Raw genomic sequence first — 25,334 nt, 5'->3', positions numbered from 1 at the left:
TGGGGGAGAGATATAGAGAGAGAGACACGGAGAGAGTGAGGCATGGAGAGAGACACACACGGGGAGGGAGACGCACACAGGGAGATAGACAGAGACACGGGGAGAGAGAGGTGTGAATATTAATGAATCCTGCATGCGAGTCCATTTTTCTAGTTAAGGCCCACTGAGCTGTGTAGTTCTTTTTCAAAAGCGAACTGCCAATCACAAATGGTGCGGCCGGGTACGGGTAAGGAAACAAAACCCATTTGCGACCTCTGCAGCAGCTCAACAGATTTGCTTATCATCATCACGTGGACATTTATAGCAGCAGCCAAATACTCTGAACGCATGATGTTGATTCTAAATTAGGAAAATCCAGGTGACCACCACGGGGAGAACATGCAAACTCGAAATATACAGGCATAGTCACAGTTGGGATCGAAACCATGACCTCCTGTATACTCGGCGAAGTAGTTAACATCTAATCACCACGTCAATGGGTCACTGTACTAGGTCTGCCCAATCCCTACTCACCTAGTGACCAGTACTAGTCTAAGCCACTCCATTCTGTTGCCCACCAACATTGCCCGTCGGTGCGTAACCGTATGTCGATTGACGGCAACAACTTCACTGGATGGAGGTGCCGCGATGGCTAGGGAGATGTGAACTCCCTCGCCTGGTATACAGGAGGGTTGCGGGCTTGATCCCGACCCTGACGATGCCTGCTGTATATTTGGAGTTTGCGTGCCTCTCTGTCTCTCTCTCCCCGATTATTCTCCAGGTCCTCCGGTTTTTCTCTCCACATTTCGAGTGATTTGGCTGCTGCTGTACATTTCCACACCACGATAAGCCACTTTGTTGAGCTATCATACGTGATGGCCAGGTCGATTCTGAAAAAGACCGACATAGACCATTTAGGCCTAACCTGGTAAAATAAAATAAAAATATTCGAGTCTATGGGACTCGATGTATCTCTTTGGGTCTCTATGCATCTCGATGAGTCTCTATGTGTATCTATGGGCATCTGTATCTCTCTGGGTCTCGATGCATCTCTAAACATTTAGAGAGTATTTGGCAACTGCTATAAATTTCCACGTGATGAAGACAAGCCAGTTACGTTGAGCCATCATTTGCAATAGCCAGGTTCGCTTCTGACAAAGAGTTATATAACTCAGTGGACCTTACCGGGTAAAGTAAAAAAAAAGGTCTTGTTTTAGTTCATAATGGCCTTTACACTCACCCCTCCATCCCTCACCCAAGCACCTCATCCTCACCTCTGCGAGGTGGGACTCATGTTCCAGAAGGAGTGCTGGCTGGATTGAAGGCTGTGGAGATTATCTGGGTTCCACGGCCATTGCTGATGATGATGATGCTGCTGCTGGTGCTGCTGATGATGTTGATGGGTGAGCAGCTGCTGATGCTGCTGCTGCTGATGGAGCTGATGTTGCCAGGCCTTCTCAAGGCTGGAGGCCTCGACATCTTCATTGGGAACCGGGAAATGAACCTGGCCAGGACAACACGGGAGGTGAAGGATTAAGTTATTCGCTCACCTACCCACTCATTCACCTACTCACTCACTTATGTACTCAATCACCTCCTCACACGCCTATGTACTCTATCATCTACTCAATCACTCACTCGCCTACCCACTAATTAACCTACCTATGCACTCATTCACCTCAATCACCCACTCACTCATTCACCTACTCACTCGCATATGTACTCTTTCCCCTACTCAATCAACCGGTAACGTCACCACGACGCTTGTGCCAGGTGAGGTGTCGAACGCCCGCTGGCAGAAAGTCACGGGACAGGCCCAGGTGCCATGGGTCAACTGGGTCAACTTACCCACGCACCCACCGAATCACACACCAATTCATTCACTCAACTAATCACTCACCTACCCACTCACTCGCCCACTGACGCACACACTCACTCACCTACTCACTTGCCTACCCACTCCCCCACTTATTCACCGACTCACTCACCCACCCACTCACTTCCAGGTTCTGGATATTTTTTTACTGGCGCTATGGGAGCTCCAAGTATTGTGGGAAGCTCACACAGAGTTAGCAGTGGGTGTTGCTAATGGTGACGTCACGTCTAGACACTGGGCACTTGTCTCCAGACACAGCTGGTGACGTGATGGGGGAGGGGAGTAGGGGGAGTGGTGGATGAGGGGAGGGGCTTTGGGGGGGGGCGGTGGGCGTTGTGAGTCACGTGACCACAGCGGAAACGTCCGTGTCTTCATTGTGAGTCATGATCTCTTCTCGGCTTGTGAATGCAATGGGGAGGGAATAGTGCTGCTGTTAGCACATTGCGCTACGAACCAGAGGTACGCTGAGACACCTATAAAGACCCCCTGCAAGGCCTGGAGCAAGTGCTGTTAGCGAGTAGCACCTATAAAGCCCAGCACAGCACACGAGAGGGTGGGGTGGTCACCTTTATCTCCCCAGCGGTGGTGTCTACTACACACCGCACCAGGTACTCATTTCAGGCTGAGTCGACCTAGGGGAGGCCCAGGACCGGTTAAAATAATCATCACTGGTGTTGGCCGTGAGCGGGAATCGAACCCGGGTCGCCAGGTTCATAGCGCAGCGTGCTGACCACTACGCTACCGCTCCCCACACACAGATACACATACAGATATGACAACAGCTGCTATTCATCACTAAGTGGCGGTCACATCACAAAGGCGCTTTTGCTAGGCCAGGCACACTCCAAAGCCATTTGAAGTGTCGAAGGCTCGCTGACAGATCGCAGGACAGACCGAGGTGCTATGGCTTGCCTGAGATGACTGGCAGATGCACCACTTCTGTCCCCTACTCTGCCAACTTGCAGCTCGTTATTGTGAGTGTCTATCCTCTGCTCTCAATTGTAGTTGGAGGGTGTAATACCTTCAACTGTCCAGTAACGCCCTTCAGGGGCCACCACCACAGAGGCTGATCTTGACACCGCTGGTACCAGTCTTCGGTAATTCCACTCGGCTCCACATGCTTCTGTACTGCATCAGTCAATTTCTCCTCTAGCCCATGCCATGCCCCATTAGCCCCCTCTATCCGGCCAAACAGAAGCCAACGCAGCCGGAGGAACTCATTGGTGGGAATATATCTAGATCTTTCAAGGATTTGCGAGCTCCTCACACAATCCAACCTGGCTAAACCAAGGATGGATCGTAGGCAGGCCAGCCTGAATGTTTTAACTGGCATAGACGTTCCATTAGAGGAAACTCCGTTTCACAAGCATAGAGAAGGGAGGGCATGACTGGCCGAGAGTACCCGCAGCTTTGTGTGGAGCAATAGACCAGCTAGCTTCCACACAGCGTTATGCAGACAATGAAAAGATAATGATGATTGATTCGGAGACATGTGCTGTCAAACTGGATCTGGTCATAAGCACACTGCCCAGGTATGGAAAACTCTCTACTCTTTCCACAACTCCCCCATCACCAATGGGGAGTTGAGGGGGTGGAGTCTTTGATGGCACAAAATACTCAGGCAGGTGCTTAGCTTTGGTGGGGCTCTCTTGGTGGCACGCTCAAGGCCAAGCAACAGCACCTCCAAATCATTTTCTGAATGAGCAGCAATCACCTGATCACCAGCATACATAACATGTTTGACCAGTAGGGAGACATCCCTCGACTGTATCGGGACATCGATCAGCCCCTTATTGTATTTAAAACTATTTATTTTAAACTATTTAAACAAAAAAACATATTTTACAAGGCAAGGCCCACTGAGCTATATATCTCTTTTTCAGAAGCCACCTGGCCAAAAAAATGAAAGCTCAACAAAGCGGCTTATCCCGTGGAATGCATAGCAGGAAAATTTTCGAAACCAGTGGTTCTGGACCTTTACTGCAGCCTGCACCCATTTGCTTCTTATAAAAAGTCATCTCGCACCCCCAAGGAGTGCGTGCACCCCAGGTTAAGAACTACTGCTCTAAAAGCATGTTTCTGTATCAGATAAAAATTTCCTCTGGTCCAGCCATGAAAAGCTGCTTGAACTGCGTGGTCGAATATAATTTTAAATAATGTAGGAGCCAGAGGACATCTATGTCGCACTCCAAAGTGGACAGGGAATGGTTCTGACTCCCAGCCATGTAGATTTACCCAGGCCTGCCCACCAACATGAAGGTACTTAATGATTGTGAGCAGAGTGAGGGACTCTGAAATCATGAAGAACAGCCAAAGCCCTGGCCTATATATGGTATCATAGGGCTTGACAAGGTCAATAAGCAGAGATAAAGGTCCTTTTATAATTCCTGACACCTCTGCTGTAGCAGACGGATACATAATATGGCGTCTGTGCAGGATCGCCTTGCCCTGAAACCACATTGGGGATCCCCAAGCCTCTCCTCTGCGCGCCTGGCAAGGCGATGTTGAATAATCCTTGCCAGGACCTTTCCTGTCACTCAGGAGGGAGATGCCCCTCTAGTTGTTACAATCTGTGTGCCCCCCCTTCATAAAGCAGGGAACCACCAGGGCATCCTTCCAATCCTGTGGAACTCGTCCTTTGGTCCAGACAGTTGTGATGATGTCATGAAGGGCAAACTGCACACAGGCGCTACCGTGCCTCTGCAGGTGGCTTGGGAGATAATCTCTGCCCGGCACTTTTCCTTGTCTCGGACTCCGAATCGTCCCTCGCACAGATGGCACCTCAGACAAGACACTCGCAAAGGGTGGCTAACTTCTGTCAATATGTGGGGCACTACAGCCCCAGCAGGGGCATCTCAACCTTTCCCCATGATGTTATCTCGGCTGAGGGAATTCCCCTCCCTAAGATCTCATAGAAAACCAGCAGACCTGTTATTGGGGGCCAGAGATCTGATTGCCATTCTTTCCCTTAATGATGGTGATACATGAGGCACTGCAAATTACTTTTTGGATGGAATTAAAGAGTGCTTTGTGATTGTGGGCTACTGTGGCAGATTTTTCCTCCTCAACAACCCACTCCCATGACTGATCCTTGCAGCACCGCAGGGCTCTCAGAACCTCCAAGCAAATCCTTATTCTCTGACGTGGGATGTTGCAGACAACAGGAATGGGCCTGTCGTTTTCTCTCAGCCAGCCGGAACATGTCCTCATTCAGCCAGGGTCTCTGGGGAGATCTGGACTGCATACCCAACGCAGCCATTGCAGCTGCATGAACCACAGTCCTGACCCTCACACATTTCCCCTCAGCATCAAGAGGAGGGCAATGCCAACGCCAGCTGCAAGCTATGTTGAAATTCCTGCTTGCAATTATTAGAGGTGCCACGGTGGTGAGATTTTAACTCCCTCGTCTGGTATGCAGGAGGTCGTGGGTTTCATCCCTGCCCTGACGCCTGCTGTATATCTGGAGTTTGGATGTTCTCCCCGTGGTCATGCGAATTTTTGTCCGGGGTTTTTCCCGACATTCAGAAACACGCGTTAAAAGTGTTTGGCTAATATAAATTTCCACGTGCAAAGCCACTTTGTTGAGCTACCATTTTTAGGCAAGTAGCTTTAAAAAAAAAGCTATATAGCTCAGTGGGCCTTACCTGGTACAATGAAAATTGTTTATAGTTTCATAGCTAGCTAGACCAGAGCACCTGTGGACTTGAATGGGGTGCTAAACGGACACCCACCACTGAAGTGGAAGAATGGCAGGCTTATCGTACAGATGACAAGCCAATCATCATTGGCTAAATCAGCTCCACGGTAGGTTCCTGGTGTCAAGATCATGGGCCCACAACCGCTGTTCCATCACTATATAGTCCAGCAGATGTTCTTTCTTGACCCAGGCATGAATGCATAATGCTGTGTGGATGTGCCTATGCCGGAACAGCGTGTTGGTAATTACAAGCCCATTGTCTGCACACAATTCTGGCTGCCTCCTATCGTTATTATTCAGCTGATCTGGCCCAGGCTTTCCAATCACTCCGGCCCAGGTTTCTGCATCATGACCCACTTGGGCACTGTAGCTTGCATGTGAAACAGGAGGTTACAGAAGGCGTCTGACTCATCGGGTTTTTCTGCATCCCTCCACTAATGTTTATCTTCGGCGTGGGCATAAGCAACCACCACTACCATTACTCACCTCTTATTGATGCGGAGGCAAGCCTACAGCAGCCTGGGACTCAGAGCTTCCCACACGTTGCCTCCACTCTCCCACACCCCATGCATTCTCTTGTTTGGTCATTTCCTGCCGAGTGGAGGAATTTACACCACTCATGGTGACTGGAGTCAGAACCTAAACTTTTCCAAACAGGTTTAGGTGGTATCAGTCTTTCTCACGACAGAGGAATGGCGGCCTCTCCTCCACAGCAACAGTTTGATCATTCCACATGACCAACAGCAGTGGTCTCCTGTTCCTGGAGGAACCCTGAGAAGGGGGTCCAGTCTGGCTCCGCCAAATTGAGTTTGGCCAGAAGGCACCATAAACGCCTGACCCCTGTGGCTTCCAGCACAGACTTTGTGGTATTTCCACCGTGGTATTTGGTAGAAAAAGTACCATGTGGGAGGGATACCAGGCCCTCATACACACGAACCTATCTACATATTTACCCACCAACTAACACTCACACCACCACGGCCCCCACACACACACAGCCAGCACTACTTACACACGCAGCCTATACCACCAAGTACCAAGGCCCACACACACACACAGCAACAACCATTCGCCATGGCAGGTCACAGAGGTTACAGCACAGACCCATGGGTTGACTGACTGAGATGACTGGCAGATGCACCACCTGTGCTCTCAACTCTGATAACTTTGTGCATTTTAGCCGCTTTGCACTCTGCTCGTTGTTGTGAGCATGACTTATCTGCCCTCTGTTGTTCCTGGGGGGCGACTCCTCCTCCACAGAGGCCGATTTTGACACTGCTGATACCAGTCACAGGCAAGTCCAATCAGCCCCACATCTGTCAATCTCTTCTCTAGCCCGGCCAAATATAATCTACTTGACCATGCGGTGGCTGAGCATGCGGGCTACATGACCCATCCAATGCAGTCTTGCTAGCCACACACTGCTATACACGGCATGTCACCATACACAACATAACACCACACACTACAGTATACAATACACTCCACCACGTGGTACGCACAGTACACCACACACTGCTGTACACTAAAGGCCACCATACACAACAGTACGTCACAATGCGCTGTGCCGCACACGAAACGTGGTGTCCGGTTTCACGGTGGTCCAGATGTTACGTGACACCCCCCCCCCCCATTGAATTATCTGAAAAGGTCATATTTTGCATACCAAATTTGTGGGGAGGGAAGGTGAAAACACAAAAAAATATGCAAAGAGGGCGAGGGGGGGCGAGGGGATGTTAGGGGGTCAATTAATTTGATCGGGGGGGGGGGTGCAATTACAACAATCTACATACCTGTCAACCCCTTATCAGTGCCCTACGTTATTACAGACCAATTCAGGCCTCATTGGTCACTCCATGCCCCTTACAAATCTCACCGTTCATCCTACAAAGTCCCATCACAAGGGAGAAACACAAACACAGACAATCACCACTACTACACTCACCACTACATACCTGTCAACCCCTTATCAGTGCCCCTACCTTATTACAGACCAATTCTGACCTTATTAGTCACCCCATGCTCCTTATAAATCTCAAAGTTCATCCTACAAAGTCCCATCACAAGGGAGAAACACAAACAAATAACATACATTTTTTTACTCAATTTCCCTGTACAAGAATACGGGTAAACCGTATGGGTTTACAGGTATGAATCTGGGACCACCACTGTACAAACAAACTGAAATGTAAACAAACCGCACGTGCAAACGTAAGACGGCGAACGCTTCTCTCTTAACCAACCCCCCAAACTCAACATCTGCCTCTCACTTTTCACGCCAACACACTGGTGGACTAACGTAGAGTGGATTTACTCTCCAACACACTGGTGGGCTAACGTAGTAAATTACACTATACACTACACTATACACTAGACTACATACTACACTATAAACTACATTGTACACTCCACTATACCCGATACTACCCACTATACTAGTAACTAATTGGCGTGTTTTGTTTACGTGACAAACCTTACCGGCCATGTCGGGCGGTGGAGGGTTATGACACAACATTTATACTTACAGCGATCCAACCCAAAAACCTTGATTATGAATAACATTGGTCACGAAAGCCTGCTACTTGTGGGGCAAGTACTGTTGGCGAGTAGCACCTACTTATCGACTAAAACTAATCTAAAGATGTTTTTTCATTTCACCAGGTGAGGTCCCCCACTGAGCTGTGTGTAGCTATTTTTTTTTCAAAAGCGACCCTAACCTGGCCATCGCAAATGATTACAGCTCAAGCAAGTGGAAATTTACAGCCAGCCAAATGCTCTTATCTCTCTAAAAGCGAGAAAAATCCACGCGACCACGGGGAGAAAAACAGAGATAGGAATATTACAAAAATATATAGCGGGCGTCAGGGCCGGCATGGAACCCATGACCTCCTGTATACCAGGTGAGGTATTTAGCATCTCCGAGCCACCATGATGATGAGAGATAGACGCAAACTCCAAATATCCATTATACTGTTTTTTTTGCAATATCGCGTAAATGAGTCGCTAAACCAGCCACAACCTGACAGTGAACTAGTAAGGCTTCTTACGCAAACAGAACATTCCAACTCGTTACTAGTGTAGAGGAGTAGTATGGAGACGTGACGTCATATGCGCGGTGAGGTGCGAGGACATCATGTCACCTAGGGGTACTTACTTAAGGGGGGCCCCGTGACGAAAGGGGGGTCGTTGTGGGAGCCCGGGATGGAGTGGGGTTGAAGAGATAGCCAGGGGTAAGGCTGGGAGAGGTCTGCACGAGCCAGCTAGGTTTAGGTGGGGCGCTACTCTCCTCGGTCGGGCGGTGTTGGTTGAGCCCCCGTCCCGACTCGAGTGAGAGAGCGAGAGATAGCTGGGCTAGCAGCAGGGAGAGCCAGAGATAGCTGAGCTAGCAGCAGATAGAGCCGAGGTCTCTGTGAAGGACCCAGTGTAGGGGCACCTACCTCTGGTGCGGTTATTGGTCCCTTGTGTTAATAAACCGGCGCAAGCCCTTACCTGGAAACCTGCCTCCGAGTCACCACGCAACAACTGGTGCCAGAAGTGTCTCCAGCTTTCGCCGCCATGCCAAAATCAAGGGCGAAGAAGAAAAACCCTCAGGTGGTGAGACCCGAAGACGAACAGGGCTTGGAGGAGGCTCCCGCGACGTCCCCGGAAACCGGGGCCCCCGGAGATGCGCCCCGTGGAGTCGGGCCGTCCCGAGTTGGAAGAGGTGGGGGCCGTGGGTGGCTCCTCACCGCTGCCGGACACCTGTCAGGTCCTCACGGGCCAGCTCGGACTGCTCCTGCAGTCGGGCCGCCCAACTCGTCGCGACCATGGCCGAGGTGGGATCGCATCCGCGTGCACTCGGCACGCTTTAGAAGCGGAATCGGCGGGTTCCCGCCATCGCGCCTCCCGCTTCATTTCCAATTGGTACCGTTTCCCCACCGGCTGCGACTCCGGTGTTGGGCGCCATTACTGCGCGGGACGCGACGCAATTTTCGGCCGCCATTTTACCCGTGACACCGCAACCGGGCGCCATTTTAACCGCGACACCGCAACCGGGCACCATTGGGGGTGTGACTCCGTACGCCACCGCCATTGCCGACGCGGATTGGCAACCCGGCGTCGCCATGGCTCCTACAGCGGCATCTCCGAGCGTGCCGGTGGGTGCACCCTCGCCCGCAGTTGAGTCAGGTGGCTAGAGGCTTCGCCGATTGCCTCCCGTGCACTAATTTATCGGGCGGCGACTGGTGGGCGTTTCGGGACCGGTTTGACACGGCGTATGTGTTGGCTGGATGGCCCATGGAGGAGGCTCTGAAAGTGCTCCCCACAGCACTGGACGACAGGACTTTGGCGACATTTATATCTATCCCGCCTGCTAACAGGGTGATGCTGCAAGACGCGATCTTTGAGCCGCCTTCAGAAACACCACTCGCCTACCGCAGCTCCTTACTGGTGCTGGCAAGGGTGGCGTATCCTTTTATGGATGGGTCAGCACTGGAATCGTTGGCCTTGGAGCGGGTGCTTTGCCTTGTGTGGGAGCTGGGTGTAGTGCTGGCGATTGCCGAGGAGGCGGACATCTCGTCCCTGCGGGTGGCGCAGGGAATCCAGGCCCACCTCGCCGTGCGCCCCAGGTCTTGAGGGGGCTGGCACACCTCCAGGGGAAGATGGCCTCATAGCCTTCGCAGGGGGCGACCAACATGGGAGGGGTGCCGGGGGCAGCCAGACGGAGCAACGGGGGCGGGTGAGGTCTTCTCGTGCGCGGGGGTCGATGTCCACCTCCTGCTTTCGTTGTGGTCAGCAGGGCCACATTGTGTTGGGCTGCCACAACGCCCCCGGAGCCTTCAGCACGCCCTCATCATCCTCCGGCTCCACATCGGCGTCGCCAGGGCCTCAGGCGATTCGCAACACATCATTAATTCGGCCGATCCCCTCACCTCACTCATCTAGCGGGGTTAGGGGTCATGATCACAAGACCATCACTAAGAGCTCAGAAACGCCCTGTGCTCCTTCGTTGTCACTCGCCGGGTGGCCTAGGCGAGTCCGTCAATGGAACGCGCTCGTGCATCGGGTTGTGGTGGCCGCGGTTGGTTCCTTGGCGATTGCTGGTAGTGTCCAGGGTATTGAGGTACGGGTCTTGGTGGACACGGGAGCATCGGCCACTATTATATCTGAGTGCATCGTTGGGTTGTTGCCACACAGCGTTTGCCCATTACGCACAGTTCAAGGGGCATGTGTTGCCGCAAACGGCGGCAGTTTGGGCATTTTGGGCCACATTGTTGCCTCAATACGGATTGGCGAAATCGAATTGGAGGGGCCGGTTTTGGTCTCTAAGGCATTGGCAGTGCCATGCCTTTTGGGAACGGATTCTTTGGCCAAGATGCCCATCCGTTTTCTCGTGGACCAAGGCTGTGTGGAGATGCCATTGGACCGACGGCTGCATTTCTTGAAGTCTCCCACTTTGTTGTCCCCCCTTAGCGCCAGTGTACGGGCTTTGACGAAGGAGTCTGTGACCATTCCACCTGGGTCACAAAAGCTGGTACCCCTGAGGTTGCGCAAGCCCCTGGATTTGCGTTCCCCCGGGATGGGCATCCTGTTATCTCCCTCAAACTACTTCTTGAGGACGCCCTGTTTAGTGGGTGCCCTAACAGCCCTGTCAGAGGACCAGAACCCCTTCTTGCAGGTCCTGAATTCAGGTCCCTTGCCGATGGCGATTCCGGCAGGCACCGTCTTGGCGCATGCAACCCCGGCTTCTCCACCCGATGATGCTGTGCCGGCTGGGGGTGTTGTGGCGGGCGTCACGCACTGTGGGAGGACCAACGCATCATGGATTGATGCGCTGAGTCAAGAGAATGCCTTGTTGTCCCCCGAGGAGCGCCAGCGGCTCTGCAAACTCATTGAGAGATTCACCGATGTGTTTAGTAAGAGTAAATTCGATATTGGTTGCACGACTCTGCTGGAACATCACATAGACACGGGAAATTCGCCCCCTATTCGGCTAAATTCGCACCGATTCAACCCCAAGGTAAAATATCATGTCAACGTGGTAGTCGACGAGATGTTGGCAGCAGACATTGTCTCCTGATCCACTAGCCCTTGGGGCGCCCCCATTGTGCCAGTCAAGAAACGGGACGGGAGTCTCCGGTTTTGCGTCGATTTTCAGAAGCTAAACAAGATTTCGGTGGCTGATGCATATCCCTTGCCCCGCATGGATGATTCACTCGACGCCCTCTCAGGTGCGCGGTTCTTCGACCTTAGACTTGCTCTCGGGGTTCTGGCAATTGCCACTGGACGAGGCCTCTAGACCAAAGACAGCGTTCCGCACACCCCAGGGGCTGTTATAACTTAATCGGTTTCCTATGGGCCTTCATTCGGCCCCGGCCACCTTCCAATGTCTCATGGAGATGGTTTTAGTGGGTCTGCAGTGGGAATCTTGTTTAATTTACGTGGACGACGTTATTGTTTTCAGCCGTACATTTGACGAGCACTTGTGGCGTCTTGAGTCAGTGTTCGTCAAAGTGCGTGCTGCTGGCTTAAAATTTAAACCACAAAAGTGTCATTTGTTGTAACCATCGGTGAAATATTTGGGCCATATTGTTAGTGTGTCAGGTGTCGCCACGGATCCGTAAAGACAGCTTGTGTCCGGACGTGGCCGACTCCCACATCTGTCGCTGAAGTGCGCAGCTTCGTCGGCTTCGCCTCGTACTATCGTCACTTTGCGTGCTATTTTGCGACGAAAGCAAAGCCACTGCACGCACTATCTGCCAAAGGTCAAAAGGTTAGCTGGGGCATCCTTGGCGGATGCGCTGCCCTTGGGGTACCCTGACTTTTCAAAACCCTTCATTCTCGACACAGATGCCAGCGACATGGGCATTGGGGCTGTCCTGGCTCAGGTGGTCGACGGGGTTGAAAGGGTCGTTGCGTATGGTAGTCGCGTTGTGTCCCCCGTGGAGCAGCAGTATTGTGTTACCTGGAGGGAGCTGCTGGCCATTGTGTTTTTTGTGCAGCTGCATAGGCCCTATTTGTATGGTAGGCGGTTTACCGTTCGGACTGACCATGCGGCCCTGCAATATTCGTTGCGAATAGATCAGCCCTCGGGTCAGCTGTCCCGCTGGCTCGAGGTGCTGCAGGAATATTCCTTCGATGTCATCCGCAGAAAGGGGGCACAGCATGGAAACGCAGATGGCCTGTCCAGGCTGCCTACGGAAGGCGGGTGCGCGTGTACCCTGGGTTCGAGTCGCTGCAGGACCACAGTGGACACCACAGCCCAGTTGATTGCAATGGCCGAAGCGGCCCACCCTCCGGGCGTGGTGTTGCCTGTGGATTTTGGGGCTCCGCTCCCGTATCATTGACAGCCGGGTCGGCTGATTTTTTTTCATTTAGAGTAGTCGTCAAATGCGCGGTGAAGTGCGAGGACGTCATGTCACCTAGGGGTACTTAAGGGGGGCCCCATGATGAAAGGCGGGTCGTTGTGGGAGCCCAGGATGGAGAGGGGTTGAAGAGATAGCCAGGGGTAAGGCTGGGAGAGGTCTGCACGAGCCAGCTAGGGTTAGGTGAGGCGCTGCTCTCCTCGGTCGGGTAGTGTTGGTTGAGCCCCCGTCCCGACTCGAGTGCAAGAGCGAGAGATAGCTGGGCTAGCAGCAGAGAGAGCCAGAGATAGCAGGGCTAGCAGCAGATAGAGCCGAGGTCTCTGTGAAGGACCCTATGTAGGGGCACCTACCTCTGGTGCGGTTATTGCTCCCTTGTGTTAATAAACCCGGCGCAAGCCATTACCTGGAAACCTGCCTCCGAGTCGTCATTCACCACGCAACACTAGTACAGCAAATATACAGCAGCAGACATCATCAGGGTCCGTGATCGAACCCATGCTCTCCTGTATACCAGGTGAGGTAGTTAACATTTCCTAGCCACCGTCATGACGATGAGAGAGATAGAAGCAAACTCCAAATATACAGCAGCAGCAGGCATTGTCAGGGTCCAGGATCGAACCCACGACCTATATACCATGCGAGGTAGGTAACATCTCCTAGTCACCGTGATTATGATGAAAGAGAAAGAGATGCAAACTCCAAATATACAGCAGCAGGCATTGTCAGGATCCAGGATCGAACCCACACTCTCCTGTTTACCAGGCGAGGTAGTTAACATCTTGTAGCCACCGTGATGATGATGAGAGACGTAAATTCCAAATATACAGCAGCAGCAGCAGGCATTGTCTGGGTCTGGTATCGAACCCACGGCCTCCTGTATACCAGGCGAGGTAGTTAACATCTCATAGCCACTGCGGCACCCCCTTGTACGTGTGGTGAATTTCACTTGTGCCGTACGTAGTCGATCGTGCTACAAAGGTTGGGACACTGTGGCACACGAGGGGGTGGGTGGACAGCTACCAACGCACGCCCGGCCGCCTTTGTCTCCCTGGGTGGCGATGTTTGTACACCCGCATAAGGTCGACCTAGGTAGGGGAGGAGGCCCAGGCGTGGTTCACATAATTGCCATCACTGGCGCTGGTGATGTTGTTTGTGGTGGTGGGGGATGTGGTTGTGTGGTTGGTGGTTGTGGTAGTGTTGGTGGTGGTTGTTGTAGTGTTGGTGGTGGTAGTGTTGGTGGTTGTGTTGGTGGTGGTTGTGTTGTTTGTGGTAGTGTTGGTGGTGGTTGTGGTAGTGTTGGTGGTGGTTGTGGTAGTGTTGGTGGTGGTTGTTCAGAAAAAACAACCCCCTACCTCCTCGTGGTGCCAGATAGCAACACTGTGGTGGGCAGTGCCATGGGGGGAAGGCCACATTAGATTGGCCATTCCCCTCATTGGCTTTTGTAACCACCACAGCAGCCAAATGGGGGCTCTGGATGGGTGCGAGGGGCTGGTAACCCCTCCACCTTCAATTAATTACCACAATACCACGTTTAAAATAGATAATTAATAAGCTTGTGCCGGAGGCCCCGGGGGGACAGGCATCTATGACGTCTCCTGGCCAAACCCCATTTGGCGGAGCCAGGAGATTGAATCTTTGCCCTCGGGGCTCCTCCAGAAACAAAAAAAAACACTGAGGGTGGCCACGTGGAATGTTCAAATGCTCACCGCGGAGGAGAGGCTGCCACTCCTCTGTCAGGAACTGGACCGGTACCGCCTGGATCTCTATGGCATTCAGGAGGTCCGGTGGACCGGCTCTGGCTCCTGCCACCATGAAGGGTGGACAGTCCTCCACTTGGGGCAGGAGACCACCAAACAACAGGGAGTGGCTCTTCTTATGAACAAACTACCGGTAAGTACCCGGCGTTGCCCGGGCGAAAAAGGCAGACACACACGTGGATTTACACACAGACATCGACCCACACACATAGAAACACATCGACTTAGACGTACACACACACATATGGTTAAATCCAGGATGGATCGTGAGCAGGCCAGCCTAAATGTTTCTAACCGGCGAAGATGTTCCATTAGGGGGGGTGCACATTTCGCAAGCGTAGAGAAGGGAGGGAATTACCGTGGCCGAGAAGACCTAGAGCTTCAGGCGGAGCGAGAGATCATGTAGCTTTCACACAGCATAACGCAGCCGATGAAAAGATAATGGCGCTCGACTGATTTGGATTGAGACTTCTGCTGTTAAACCGGAGCCGGTCATGAGCACACTGGCCAGGTATGGGAATCTCTCCAATCTCTCCACAACTGCCGCATCACCAATTGTGAGTTGTGGGGGTGAGTTGTCCGATGGTACAAAATACCCAGGCAGGTGCTTAGTTTTGGTGGGGCTGATGGTAAGACCCCACCTCTTAGTGGCACGCTCCAAGTTCAGCAGCAGTGCTTCCAACTCCTCCTCTGAGTGAGCGGCAATTACCAGATCATCAGCATACATAACATGGTTGAGCAATAGGGAGCCATCTCTTGACCTCACCCGGGCATCGATCAGCCTCCCATTGTATCTGTAGCATATGGTAATTCCTCCGGTACAGCCATTAAAGGCTTCACGAACTACGTGGTCAAAAGATATGTTAAAGAATGTGGGAGCCAGAGGACATCCCTGTCACACCCCAAGGTGTAGAGGGAATGGCTCTGACTGAAGGCCACGTATTTTGACTCGGGGCCGTTCACCATCATGAAGGTCCTTAAGGATCGTGAGCAAAGGGTGAGGGACTCCGAAAGCATGAAGAACAACCCAGAGGCCAGGCCTACTGATGGTATCATAGGCCTTGAGCAGGTCAATAAAGCACATACATTCACTCACATGCACACATGGACCTACAGACACGCAAAGAAATGGACTTCCACTGACTCACATGGAGCCATGCACACAAAGCGACTAAAGGCTTCACGAACAGACATATCGACTCACACAAACGCATGGACTTACGCACACACACATATGGACTGACACACGCATAGACATCCACTTTAGATACACGCACATGGAGTTACACACACATATATCGACGTACACACATACGGCGACTCACACACACACACACCGACTCACACACAGACATACGTGGACTCGCACACACATTGACGTAAACACACATCGACTAAGACACACACACATGGACTTACACACACATACATAGACTGACACACACATTGCCCTACATACACATATGGACTGTGACACACATACATCTACTTTAGATACACACACGGATGAACACACACATATCAACTCACACACACGCATTGACTTACACACACACATCGAGTGACACACACACATGTATGGACTTACACACACATGTATGGACTTACACACACATGTGGACCAACACACACATATGGACTGATATACACATCGATGTCCACACACACATCGACTGACACACATAGACACACATACGCACATTGACTTACACACTCAGATGGAGCCATGCACACACATCGACTAACACACACACATGGCGATTGAAATGCACACAAATGGACTGACACGCACTCTTGGACTGACACACACACACAAACACTTCGACGTACACACACACACACACATCGGGCGTTGTCCGTTCGAAAAAGACAGACACACACATGGACTTAAACAACGCATGGACCTACACGCACACACATATGGACTCAAACACACACACATCGACTCACACACACACATCGACGTGCAGAGCAATCCCCGATGATGGCACAGCTTTCAGTATCGCAGTACTACGTATGAGTAAATAGCGTGATGTGAGCAATCAAAACTATAGAAATGCATTGAAGAAATAAGCAGAAATAAGTGTAAATTAAAGAGCAGCAGTACACACAGGTAAGTTGAGAAGCAGGCTACAGTCTAGATTATAGACTGAGAGTATGCCGACTCAATTACATAAGCATTGCTACAGTCGACATTAAAAGCTGGCAATACGGGCAGCAGCTGAAAAAGCAGGATACAGTCGACATGAAAGGCTGGCAGTACACTGAGTGAGGTAAAGAAGCAGGCAACAGATTATAGACTGGCATACACTCATAATGGGCAAAAGGCAAATTAGCAGTGTAGATAATAGAGTGAGTGCACTGACGTTAATTAATGAGCAGGCAGCAGGCCACAGCACAGACTGGCAGTACACCGTCGCAGCGTAAAAAAGAGACAGTAAAAAAAGGGAATATTTAGCAACCTAATAATGAAGAATAGGTTTTCTGCACACAAACATAATTATTGTAATCTTTGTCAACGTATTTGTTTGATAATAGTAAACAATTAACCTGAGTTATCTGCACACAAACATTATAAATGTAATATTTGCAAACTTATTTGTTTCATAATAGTAAACAATGAAGCTGAGTTCTTATCTGCACACAAATATTATTGTAATATCTGCCAACTAATTAGTTTGATAATAGCAAACAATGAACCAGAGTTCTTATGTGCACACAAACATAATTATTGTAATATCTGGCAACGTATTTGTTTCATAATAGTAAGCAAGGAACCAGAGTTGGTATGTGCACACAAAGATTATTATTGTAATATGTGGCAACGTATTTGTTTCATAATAGTAAGCAAGGAACCAGAGTTGGTATGTGCACACAAAGATTATTATTGTAATATGTGGCAACGTATTTGTTTCATAATAGTAAGCAATGAACGTGAGTTATTATCTGCACACAAACATAATTATTGTAATCTTTGCCAACGTATTTGTTTGATAATAGTAAACAATGAAGCTGAGTTGTTATCTGCACACAAACATTATTATTGTAAAGTTTGGCTACTTATTGGTTTAATAATAGTAAACAATAAAACTACAATAATGCTATGTAAGAGCTGTAATAATATTAATATCTACGGACTTTATAGCAGTAACTGCACGCATCGTATTGGGGGAGGGGGCGAAGAGGACATGACACTGTGAAGAAATAGCCGCAGCATTATGTGTATATTTATTGCTTGTGAAACGCGTAAAAGAAAATGTGAGCTCGACCAAACGCGCATCACTTGGCAGGGTCCGCCCCCCCACGCAATTGGCATGAGTTGGTACAGTCGATGTCGTGCAATAAATAAATAAATATAGGTAATTTCCACAAAATCGCTAATTTAACTAATGTAAAGGTGACGGCCGTGAAAAAGGAATAGCCTATTCCCACCGCGGGGCTTAGGGCGTGCTGGCTGGCAAATTCTTTTTTACTTATAACCCCACCATTTGAGAGCCAAATCCCTCGCAAGCGCGCGCGGAGACTTTTATATAAAAAAATAAAAGAATGAAGGGGGTGTGGGAGCGTGCCGGTGAGGTATAGGAAGCGGTAAGTGCCAGACTACTTTGGGCTCACCTTCCCATCAACTGGAGGCGAGGAGTGGTTGATCATGGTTACTTATGCCCCCACGGAAGACGAATATCCGTGGAGGGATGCAGGCAAGGCCAATGAGTCAGATGGCTTATATGACCTCCTGTCAAAGGTGCTAGCTAAAATGGCCCCTCGGGATAGAGTCATCCTGTTGAGCGACTTCAATGCCCGAGTTGTTCATGATGCTGGCACCTGGTCTCGAGTTATTGGAAGGCATGGGCCAGATCAGCTCAATAACAACGGTAGGAGGCTGCTAGATTTTTGTGCAACCCATGGGCTTGTAATTACCAACACACCGTTCCGGCATCGGCACATCCACACAACATCATGGATGCATGCCGGGTCCAAGCAATAACATCTGCTGGACTACGTAGTGACAGAACAGCAGATACGGGTCCATGTGTTTGACACCAGGACCTACCGTGGAGCTGATCTGCCCACTGACCATCGACTTGTCATCTGTAAGATGCGCCTACCATTCTTCCACGCCAGTGGTGGGAGTACACCCAGGAACCCATTAAAACCCAAGGTGGCCTGGTCTCAGCTAGCTGATGAAAGTTGCAAGCGAGAATTTAATCATTGCTTGAGGCTGGGGTTGGCATCCTCCCCCACTCCTCCAGATATCGAGGGTAAATGGGCGAGGTTTAGGACTGTGGCTCATGCATCTGCAATGGCTGCTTTGGATACATGGTCCAGACATCCCCAGAGACCCTGGCTGAGAGGTGTTTAGGCTGGCTGAGAAAAAGCGACAGGCCCACTCTCAACGTCTACAGCATCCCACGTCAGAGAATGAGTAGACTTACTGCAGCCTTCGCTCGGAGGTTCGGAAAGCTGTGAGGCGCTGTAAGGATGGGAGGTGGCCGTGGGTTGCTGAGGAGATGGAGTCTGCCTCAATGGCCCGTGATCACAAATCGCTATTTAACTCCATCAAAAAAGTTACCTGCAGTGCCATACCTATTATCATCATTAGGGGAAAAACGGTGAACCAATCTCCAACTCCCAGAAACAGGTTTGCAGATTTGCTGAGCATTTCTGTGAAGTTCTGGGTGAGGGGAAATCCCTCACAATGGAAAACATCGTGGGGAATAGTGGGGATGGCCCTGTTGAGGCTGTGGTGTCTTGGAAAAAGAAGTCACCCCCTGTGAGTGGCTGCCTGAGGTGCCATCTGTTGAGGAAGTACTGAAGGCGATCCAGAGCCTGAGACCAGGAAAGGCACCAGGCAGAGATGATCTCCCAAGCGAAATGCTGAGGGAGGGTGGAGTTTGTGCACAGACTGCCCTACATGACATGATAACAACAGTCTGGACCACTGGACGGGTTCCACAGGATTGGAAGGATGCCCTGGTGGTCCCCCCTTCTTTAAGAAGAAGGGGGGACCACCAGGGGGACCACACAGGCTGTAACAACTACAGGGGCATCTCACTCCTCAGTGTGCTGGGAAAGGTCCTGGCAAGGATTAGTCAACATCACCATGCTAGGCACGCTGAGGAGCTTGCGGAGCCCAAATGCGGTTTCAGGAAAGGGCAGTCCTGCACAGATGCCATATTTTCTATCCGTCTGCTACAGCAGAGGTGTAGGGAATTCCAACAATTGTGTATGTGGTTGTGTTGGTGGTTGTGTTGGTTGTGGTAGTGTTGGTTGTGGTAGTGTTGGTTGTGGTAATGTTGGTGGTGGTAGTGTTGGTGGTGGTTGTAGTGTTGGTGGTGGTTGTAGTAGCGTTGCTGGTGATTGTGGGAATATTTTCATTTTTCCTTTTAGGTATAACCATGTGAGCCATGCGGCTCTTGACTCGGGCGCAACCGCAACAAAACAAAAACATGAAGAAACATCTTAAAGTGACTACTGGTGGTGGTTGTTGTTGGTGGTGGCCGTGAGTGTCTCGTCTTGCCGGTCAAGAGGACTCAACGTTATCCACACGGGATGTTACTTAACCACCACCACCACGAGCTACTTACACAACAACAAACCCCACGTCAGTCACGAATGCAAATGTCCACGACGATGCAAACGTCGCATTACATTGTCAGTGTAAATTAAGGGGAATGTGATCGTATCATTCGTAATGACGTATGCACGGCAACGTTTTGCTTTCACGCGTGCGCTAATTTAATATATACCCCGTACTGAATTAACCAAATGGGAGATTAGTGGGAAAATTACATTTGCCAAAGACATTTTTACCGTGTTTTTTGCGATGGGCAATTTAAATGTAGTGGTTGTGCAAAGTTGCATTCGCGAAAAGCGTAAATAGTTGTACGTTACTGTTCAAATAAAATTAAGACTTAAGTTAAGAGATTCCTGTTTTGCACGCAAAGCCTTTGAAACCCAAGAACCGTTCCTCGAAAGTTCCCCCCACCCCCTCCCACCTTCCCCCCCACCACCTTCCCCCCTCCCCCGCGAGCATAGCAACAAGAGCAGCCAACCAGCGCGCTCCGCGTCGGCGCGTGACGTCGCCGACAGCCAATGGGAGCGAGAGAGAAGCGGTCCATCCCCCCCGCCCCACCGCCCACAGCGCGCGGGGTAGGGGGCACCGTGGTCAATAGTGAATAAATTATGCTAATCGTGTCGCGCGGAACTACCAATGGGAGAGCGGAGGTGCGGTCACAACTTATGAATAATTAATTAGCCTCGTGTGCGTGAAAAGGTGAACGTCAGCAATGGAGTCAGATGCCACGGGTCCTTAGGTTTCAATCCCTGTGGCTCACTGAGCCAGGCCAATGCTCCCCATAAGGTTCAGTGTTAATCTCTGAAGCTCGCTGAGCCAGGCTAAGGCTCCCAACAGGGTTCAGTGTTAATCCCTGAGGCTCCTTGAGCCAGGATAAGGCTCCCACAGGGTTCAGTGTCAATCACTGAGGCTCACTGAGCCAGGCCAAGGCTCCCAACAGGGTTCAGTGTTAATCCCTGAGGCTCCTTGAGCCAGGATAAGGCTCCCACAGGGTTCAGTGTCAATCACTGAGGCTCACTGAGCCAGGCCAAGGCTCCCACAGGGTTCAGTGTTAATCACTGAGGCTCACAGAGCCAGGCTAAGGCTCCCACAGGATTCAGTGTTAATCACTGGGGCTCACAGAGCCAGACCAAGGCTCCAATAGGGTCCAGTGTTAATCACTGGGGCTCACAGAGCCAGACTAAGCGTATATACACAATATGAACTGTAACACAGATATACACAACTCGTACCAGGCTAGGTGCGAGAGATCACGGGACAAAACCAGGTGTCATGGGTTGACTGTTGTGCCAGGCTAGGTACAAGAGGTCACGAGACAGACCCATGTGCTCTGTGGTTTGACTGTTGTGCCTTACTAAGTGCAGGAGACAGAGGTCACGGGACAGACCCATGTGCTCTGTGGGTTGACTGCTGTGCCATGCTAAGGTGCAGGATGAGGAGGTCACGGGACACCCAGGCGCTAGAAGCTGACAGATGGTTCACATATGCTAACACAACACAAAGCTCCCCCGTGTAGCGTGCAAAGTCTGTTGGGGCAAATGCTGTTAACGAGTACCACCACCTTCTGGGAAGGAGGAGGGGTGGTATGGACACACCACCACCCTATTCCCAACCGCCTTTGTCTCCCCAATGTTGATATTTGTTAAACGAAACACCCGGTCACCCTATTGTCTACCCAGTGTCCACCGTTTAGTGAACGCCACTGCATTGGGTAATTAATTGTATGCTGAGTCGAACTAGGGGAGACCCCAGGACTGCGTTCAAATATTCGCTCTCACAGATGTTGGCTGTGAGCAGGAATCCAACTCAAGTCTCCGCCTGGGTTCGTTCGTCGTACCCTGCAGCGCTAACCACTGCGCCACCGCTCCCCACTAGCACACCCACGCAAAGACAAAGATTCCCCATATAGCCTCAAATAGGCTGTTGGGGCAAGTGCTGTATGCGAGTAGCAGAAGCACCTATGAAGACCGACACGGCACAAGAGGTGGTGGTTGGCCAGCTCCACGCTCTGCCACCTTTGTCTCCCTAGCGGCTATGTTGACACACTGCACTAGATACTCATTTGAGGCTAAGTCGACCGAGCGGAGGCCCAGGACCGGTGCAGATAATCGTCACTGATTTTGATGACCGTGAGCAGGAATCTAACTCGGGTCTACGCCGGGTTCGTAACGTAGCGCAGCGCGCTCACCGCTATGCCACCACTCACTCCCCACTCACACTCAAAAACAACCACACGAAAACACACATACACCCTGACACAGTGACACTTGCATTAACACATCCACATCCACAGGGAGATACACGGCTAGCCGTGAGAAATTCTTACGGACTCGAACCCCCAATTCGAACTCATATTGCCAGGTTCAGCAGCAGAGTCTCCAACTCCTTGTCAGAGCGAGCAGGGTTTACCAAATTATCCGCATACATAACATGGTTGACCAGTCGGGAGCCATTTCTCGACCGCACCCGAGCGGGTATAGATTGATCGATCGATCAGCCTCCCATTGTATATTCTGCACCAGATGGAAACTGCTCTGGGAATCAAACTCGGTCGCCTGAGTTAGTGTGTGCAAACCTACTGTGGCCACAGCGCTACCTCCCCCACCTCAACCCATGCTGGTAGACTCAGGGTATTTATTTATACTGGAGGAATCCGATGAGCTATAAAGCTTTTTTTTACAGATGTCCAGCAGGGGCAGGAGGTCAGACTCGCACACATACAGATACGACTACAAGAACAGCCGCTATTCGCCACTAAGAGGCGGTGACGTCACAACGGCACTGTTGTGGCCAGGGCCACGTGCAATCGGAGGCCAACGTAAAGTATTGAAGGCTCGCTTGCTGGCACGACGAGTTCCACAGAACACACCCAGCAAGTGCCATGGGCGGGGTCGACTGACCAAGATGACCACCGTCACGATGCACCAATTGTCGCTGCCCCCCCCCCCGCGGTGCCAACTTTCGGTGTTTTAGCCGCCCGGCGATCACATTCACAGGCGCTCACTCAAAAGAAAATGCACATACACTCTCACGTGTATATATGCACGGGAAGTGGTGGTTGGTTGACATCGTGTCCCGTGACCCCACGTCTCCCAAGTGTCTACCCCCCTGATCACCCGTCTCTTTTCAGGTCTGCTGCACCCTGTGTATCCTCAGTGTTTCCCCATGTTTCTTCCACCCAGTGCCACCCGTCTGCGTAATCTCCTTGAAACCATGTGTCTATATATCCGCACGTCACCCCCAGGTCTCCCTGTGTCTCCAAGTCACCCGGAGGCTCCCCGAGTCTCCCCGTGTCTAGCCATATTCTGCTGGGTCTCCCCAAGCCTCACCGTATTCCCCCAGTGTCTCCTCGTGTCTCACTATGTCTCCCCTATTTGTGTGTCCCCCCAATGCCCTCCCCGTGTGTGCGTCTCCGCGTCTCACCTGCCACGCCTGCCCTTGAGCGGTCGCATCCATTCGCCAGCCGGGCCTCCTAGGCGAGACGGCAGGCCTCCCGCGGCCCCGGACAGCTAGGCCTCATCCCCAGCCTGAGGCATCGGACGTCCCGTTGTCTTTTCCCCCCCGAAGCGCCACCCGCTCTTGATGTCGACTCCCGCGCTATCCCTACGCTCTACCCAGTACACCTACGATGACTCCCCTACGCTAGGTCCGAAGACTCTGAACACTGGTACGGACTCCCTTATGCTTAAACGAACCTCCCAAGTTCTAACCTTGACACCAACTTCCTACTCTAGTCTCTAGACTCCTAACTACGACACGGATTTCCTACTCCTAACTCCAACTCAGACTCCCCTACTCTAGCCCCTAGACTCCTAACTCTGAAACGGACTTCCTACTCTAGCCCCTAGACTCCTAACTCTGACACGAAGTCCCCTACTCTCGTCTCTTAACTCCCGACACGGTCGCCGCGTCCCCACTTGTAGTAGCCTCTCCACCCTGGTCCTCAGGCAATTCCCGCTCCTCTGATGCTGGCACGGCGGGCTTGGGCCCTGTTTCTCACGTCCAGAGCTGGCCGTCTCCCGATCAACAGGCGCCCGTCGGCGCCGCCTAGGTGCTTGCTGTTTCCCCGCGATTAGTGAGCAGCTTCTTACGCGGAGATCTCCTCCGCATTCCGTCAGCTTAAAAAAAAGTCTTCCTGGGACTTCTGCGATGTAGTCCCACCGGGCCCGCCGAACTCCTCGTGAGGAGCGCTCACTGACGTCGGCTAATGTCGGCGCGGATGTGACGACGCCGCCTTGTGCTCGCTCCAGTCGCTTGCGCAGACTGCTTCACAGGCGCTCACCGCTCCACACGCGCTCACCGCTCACACACGCTCACACGCACACCAATCGCGAACACTAATCGCTCGCGCCCAATCACCGATGCCTCGCACCGACCGCTCACTGATCGCTCACAACACGCTCACCGCTCACGCCAACACATCGATCGCTGACACATGCTCACCGAGCGCTCACACCGACCGCTAGTCCCGACCGCTCACCCCGACCGCTCGCCCCGACCACTCGCCCCGATCGTTCGCCCCGACCGCTCACCCCGACCGCTCGCCCCGACCGCTCACCCCGACCGCTCACCCCGACCGTTCGCCCCGACCGCTCACCCCGACCGCTCACCCCGACCGCTCGCCCCGACCGCTCACCCCGACCGCTCACCCCGACCGTTCGCCCCGACCGCTCACCCCGACCGCTCACCGATGGCTCGCGTTGAGTGCTCACCGACGCGAATTCAGATTCTCGCACAAATCCCTTGCGGTATTCCACCAGTCTCCCGTTACGCCAAACTGCGCTCACCGATCACCTCGCTCTGCCTCCCCGCCACTAACTCCTTGCACCGCTGCTCACCAATTGCACCTCACCGACGATGCCTGACATCTCCCACTGACATCATCACCACCACCACACCATCACGACACGGTCACCACTACCGACAAGTATCCCAGTAGCACCTGCATATAGCACCGATTAAGCAAACACCGAGCACCCCGAGTTAAGATAATATAATATAGTTAATAATAATATAAAAAGTGAATCAATTAAGATTTCAATTACCCTTTAAATAACGTAACAAAAGTGAATTAGTTGAGATTTCAATTAGCCATTAAATAATTATA

General features: G+C 51.6%; 1 protein-coding gene across 2 annotated transcripts in view; it reads right to left on the bottom strand.

Moving 5' to 3' along the window:
* The window catches only part of LOC144947523 (uncharacterized), a 50,391-nt gene extending 25,609 nt beyond the window's left edge, over positions 1-24,782 (bottom strand). The window contains exons 1-2 of one of the 2 annotated variants that reach the window (XM_078876739.1): positions 23,651-24,782; positions 1,254-1,483 (exon numbers count right to left, since the gene is read on the bottom strand). In XM_078876739.1, coding sequence (XP_078732865.1) covers positions 1,254-1,483; positions 23,651-23,683 — 263 coding nt within the window. In that variant the 5' untranslated portion in view covers positions 23,684-24,782. Of the gene's footprint in view, positions 1-1,253; positions 1,484-23,650 lie in introns of those variants that run through there. The other variant, XM_078876740.1, reaches the window with a different exon arrangement.
* Positions 24,783-25,334: the final 552 nt, after the last annotated feature.

This window comes from Lampetra fluviatilis, chromosome 45 (genome assembly GCF_964198595.1).
Source record: "Lampetra fluviatilis chromosome 45, kcLamFluv1.1, whole genome shotgun sequence".
In the NCBI taxonomy this organism is placed as follows: domain Eukaryota; kingdom Metazoa; phylum Chordata; class Hyperoartia; order Petromyzontiformes; family Petromyzontidae; genus Lampetra; species Lampetra fluviatilis.
The sequence above is the reverse complement of the archived record's forward strand: the minus strand, read 5'-3'. Positions and strand labels throughout refer to the sequence as shown.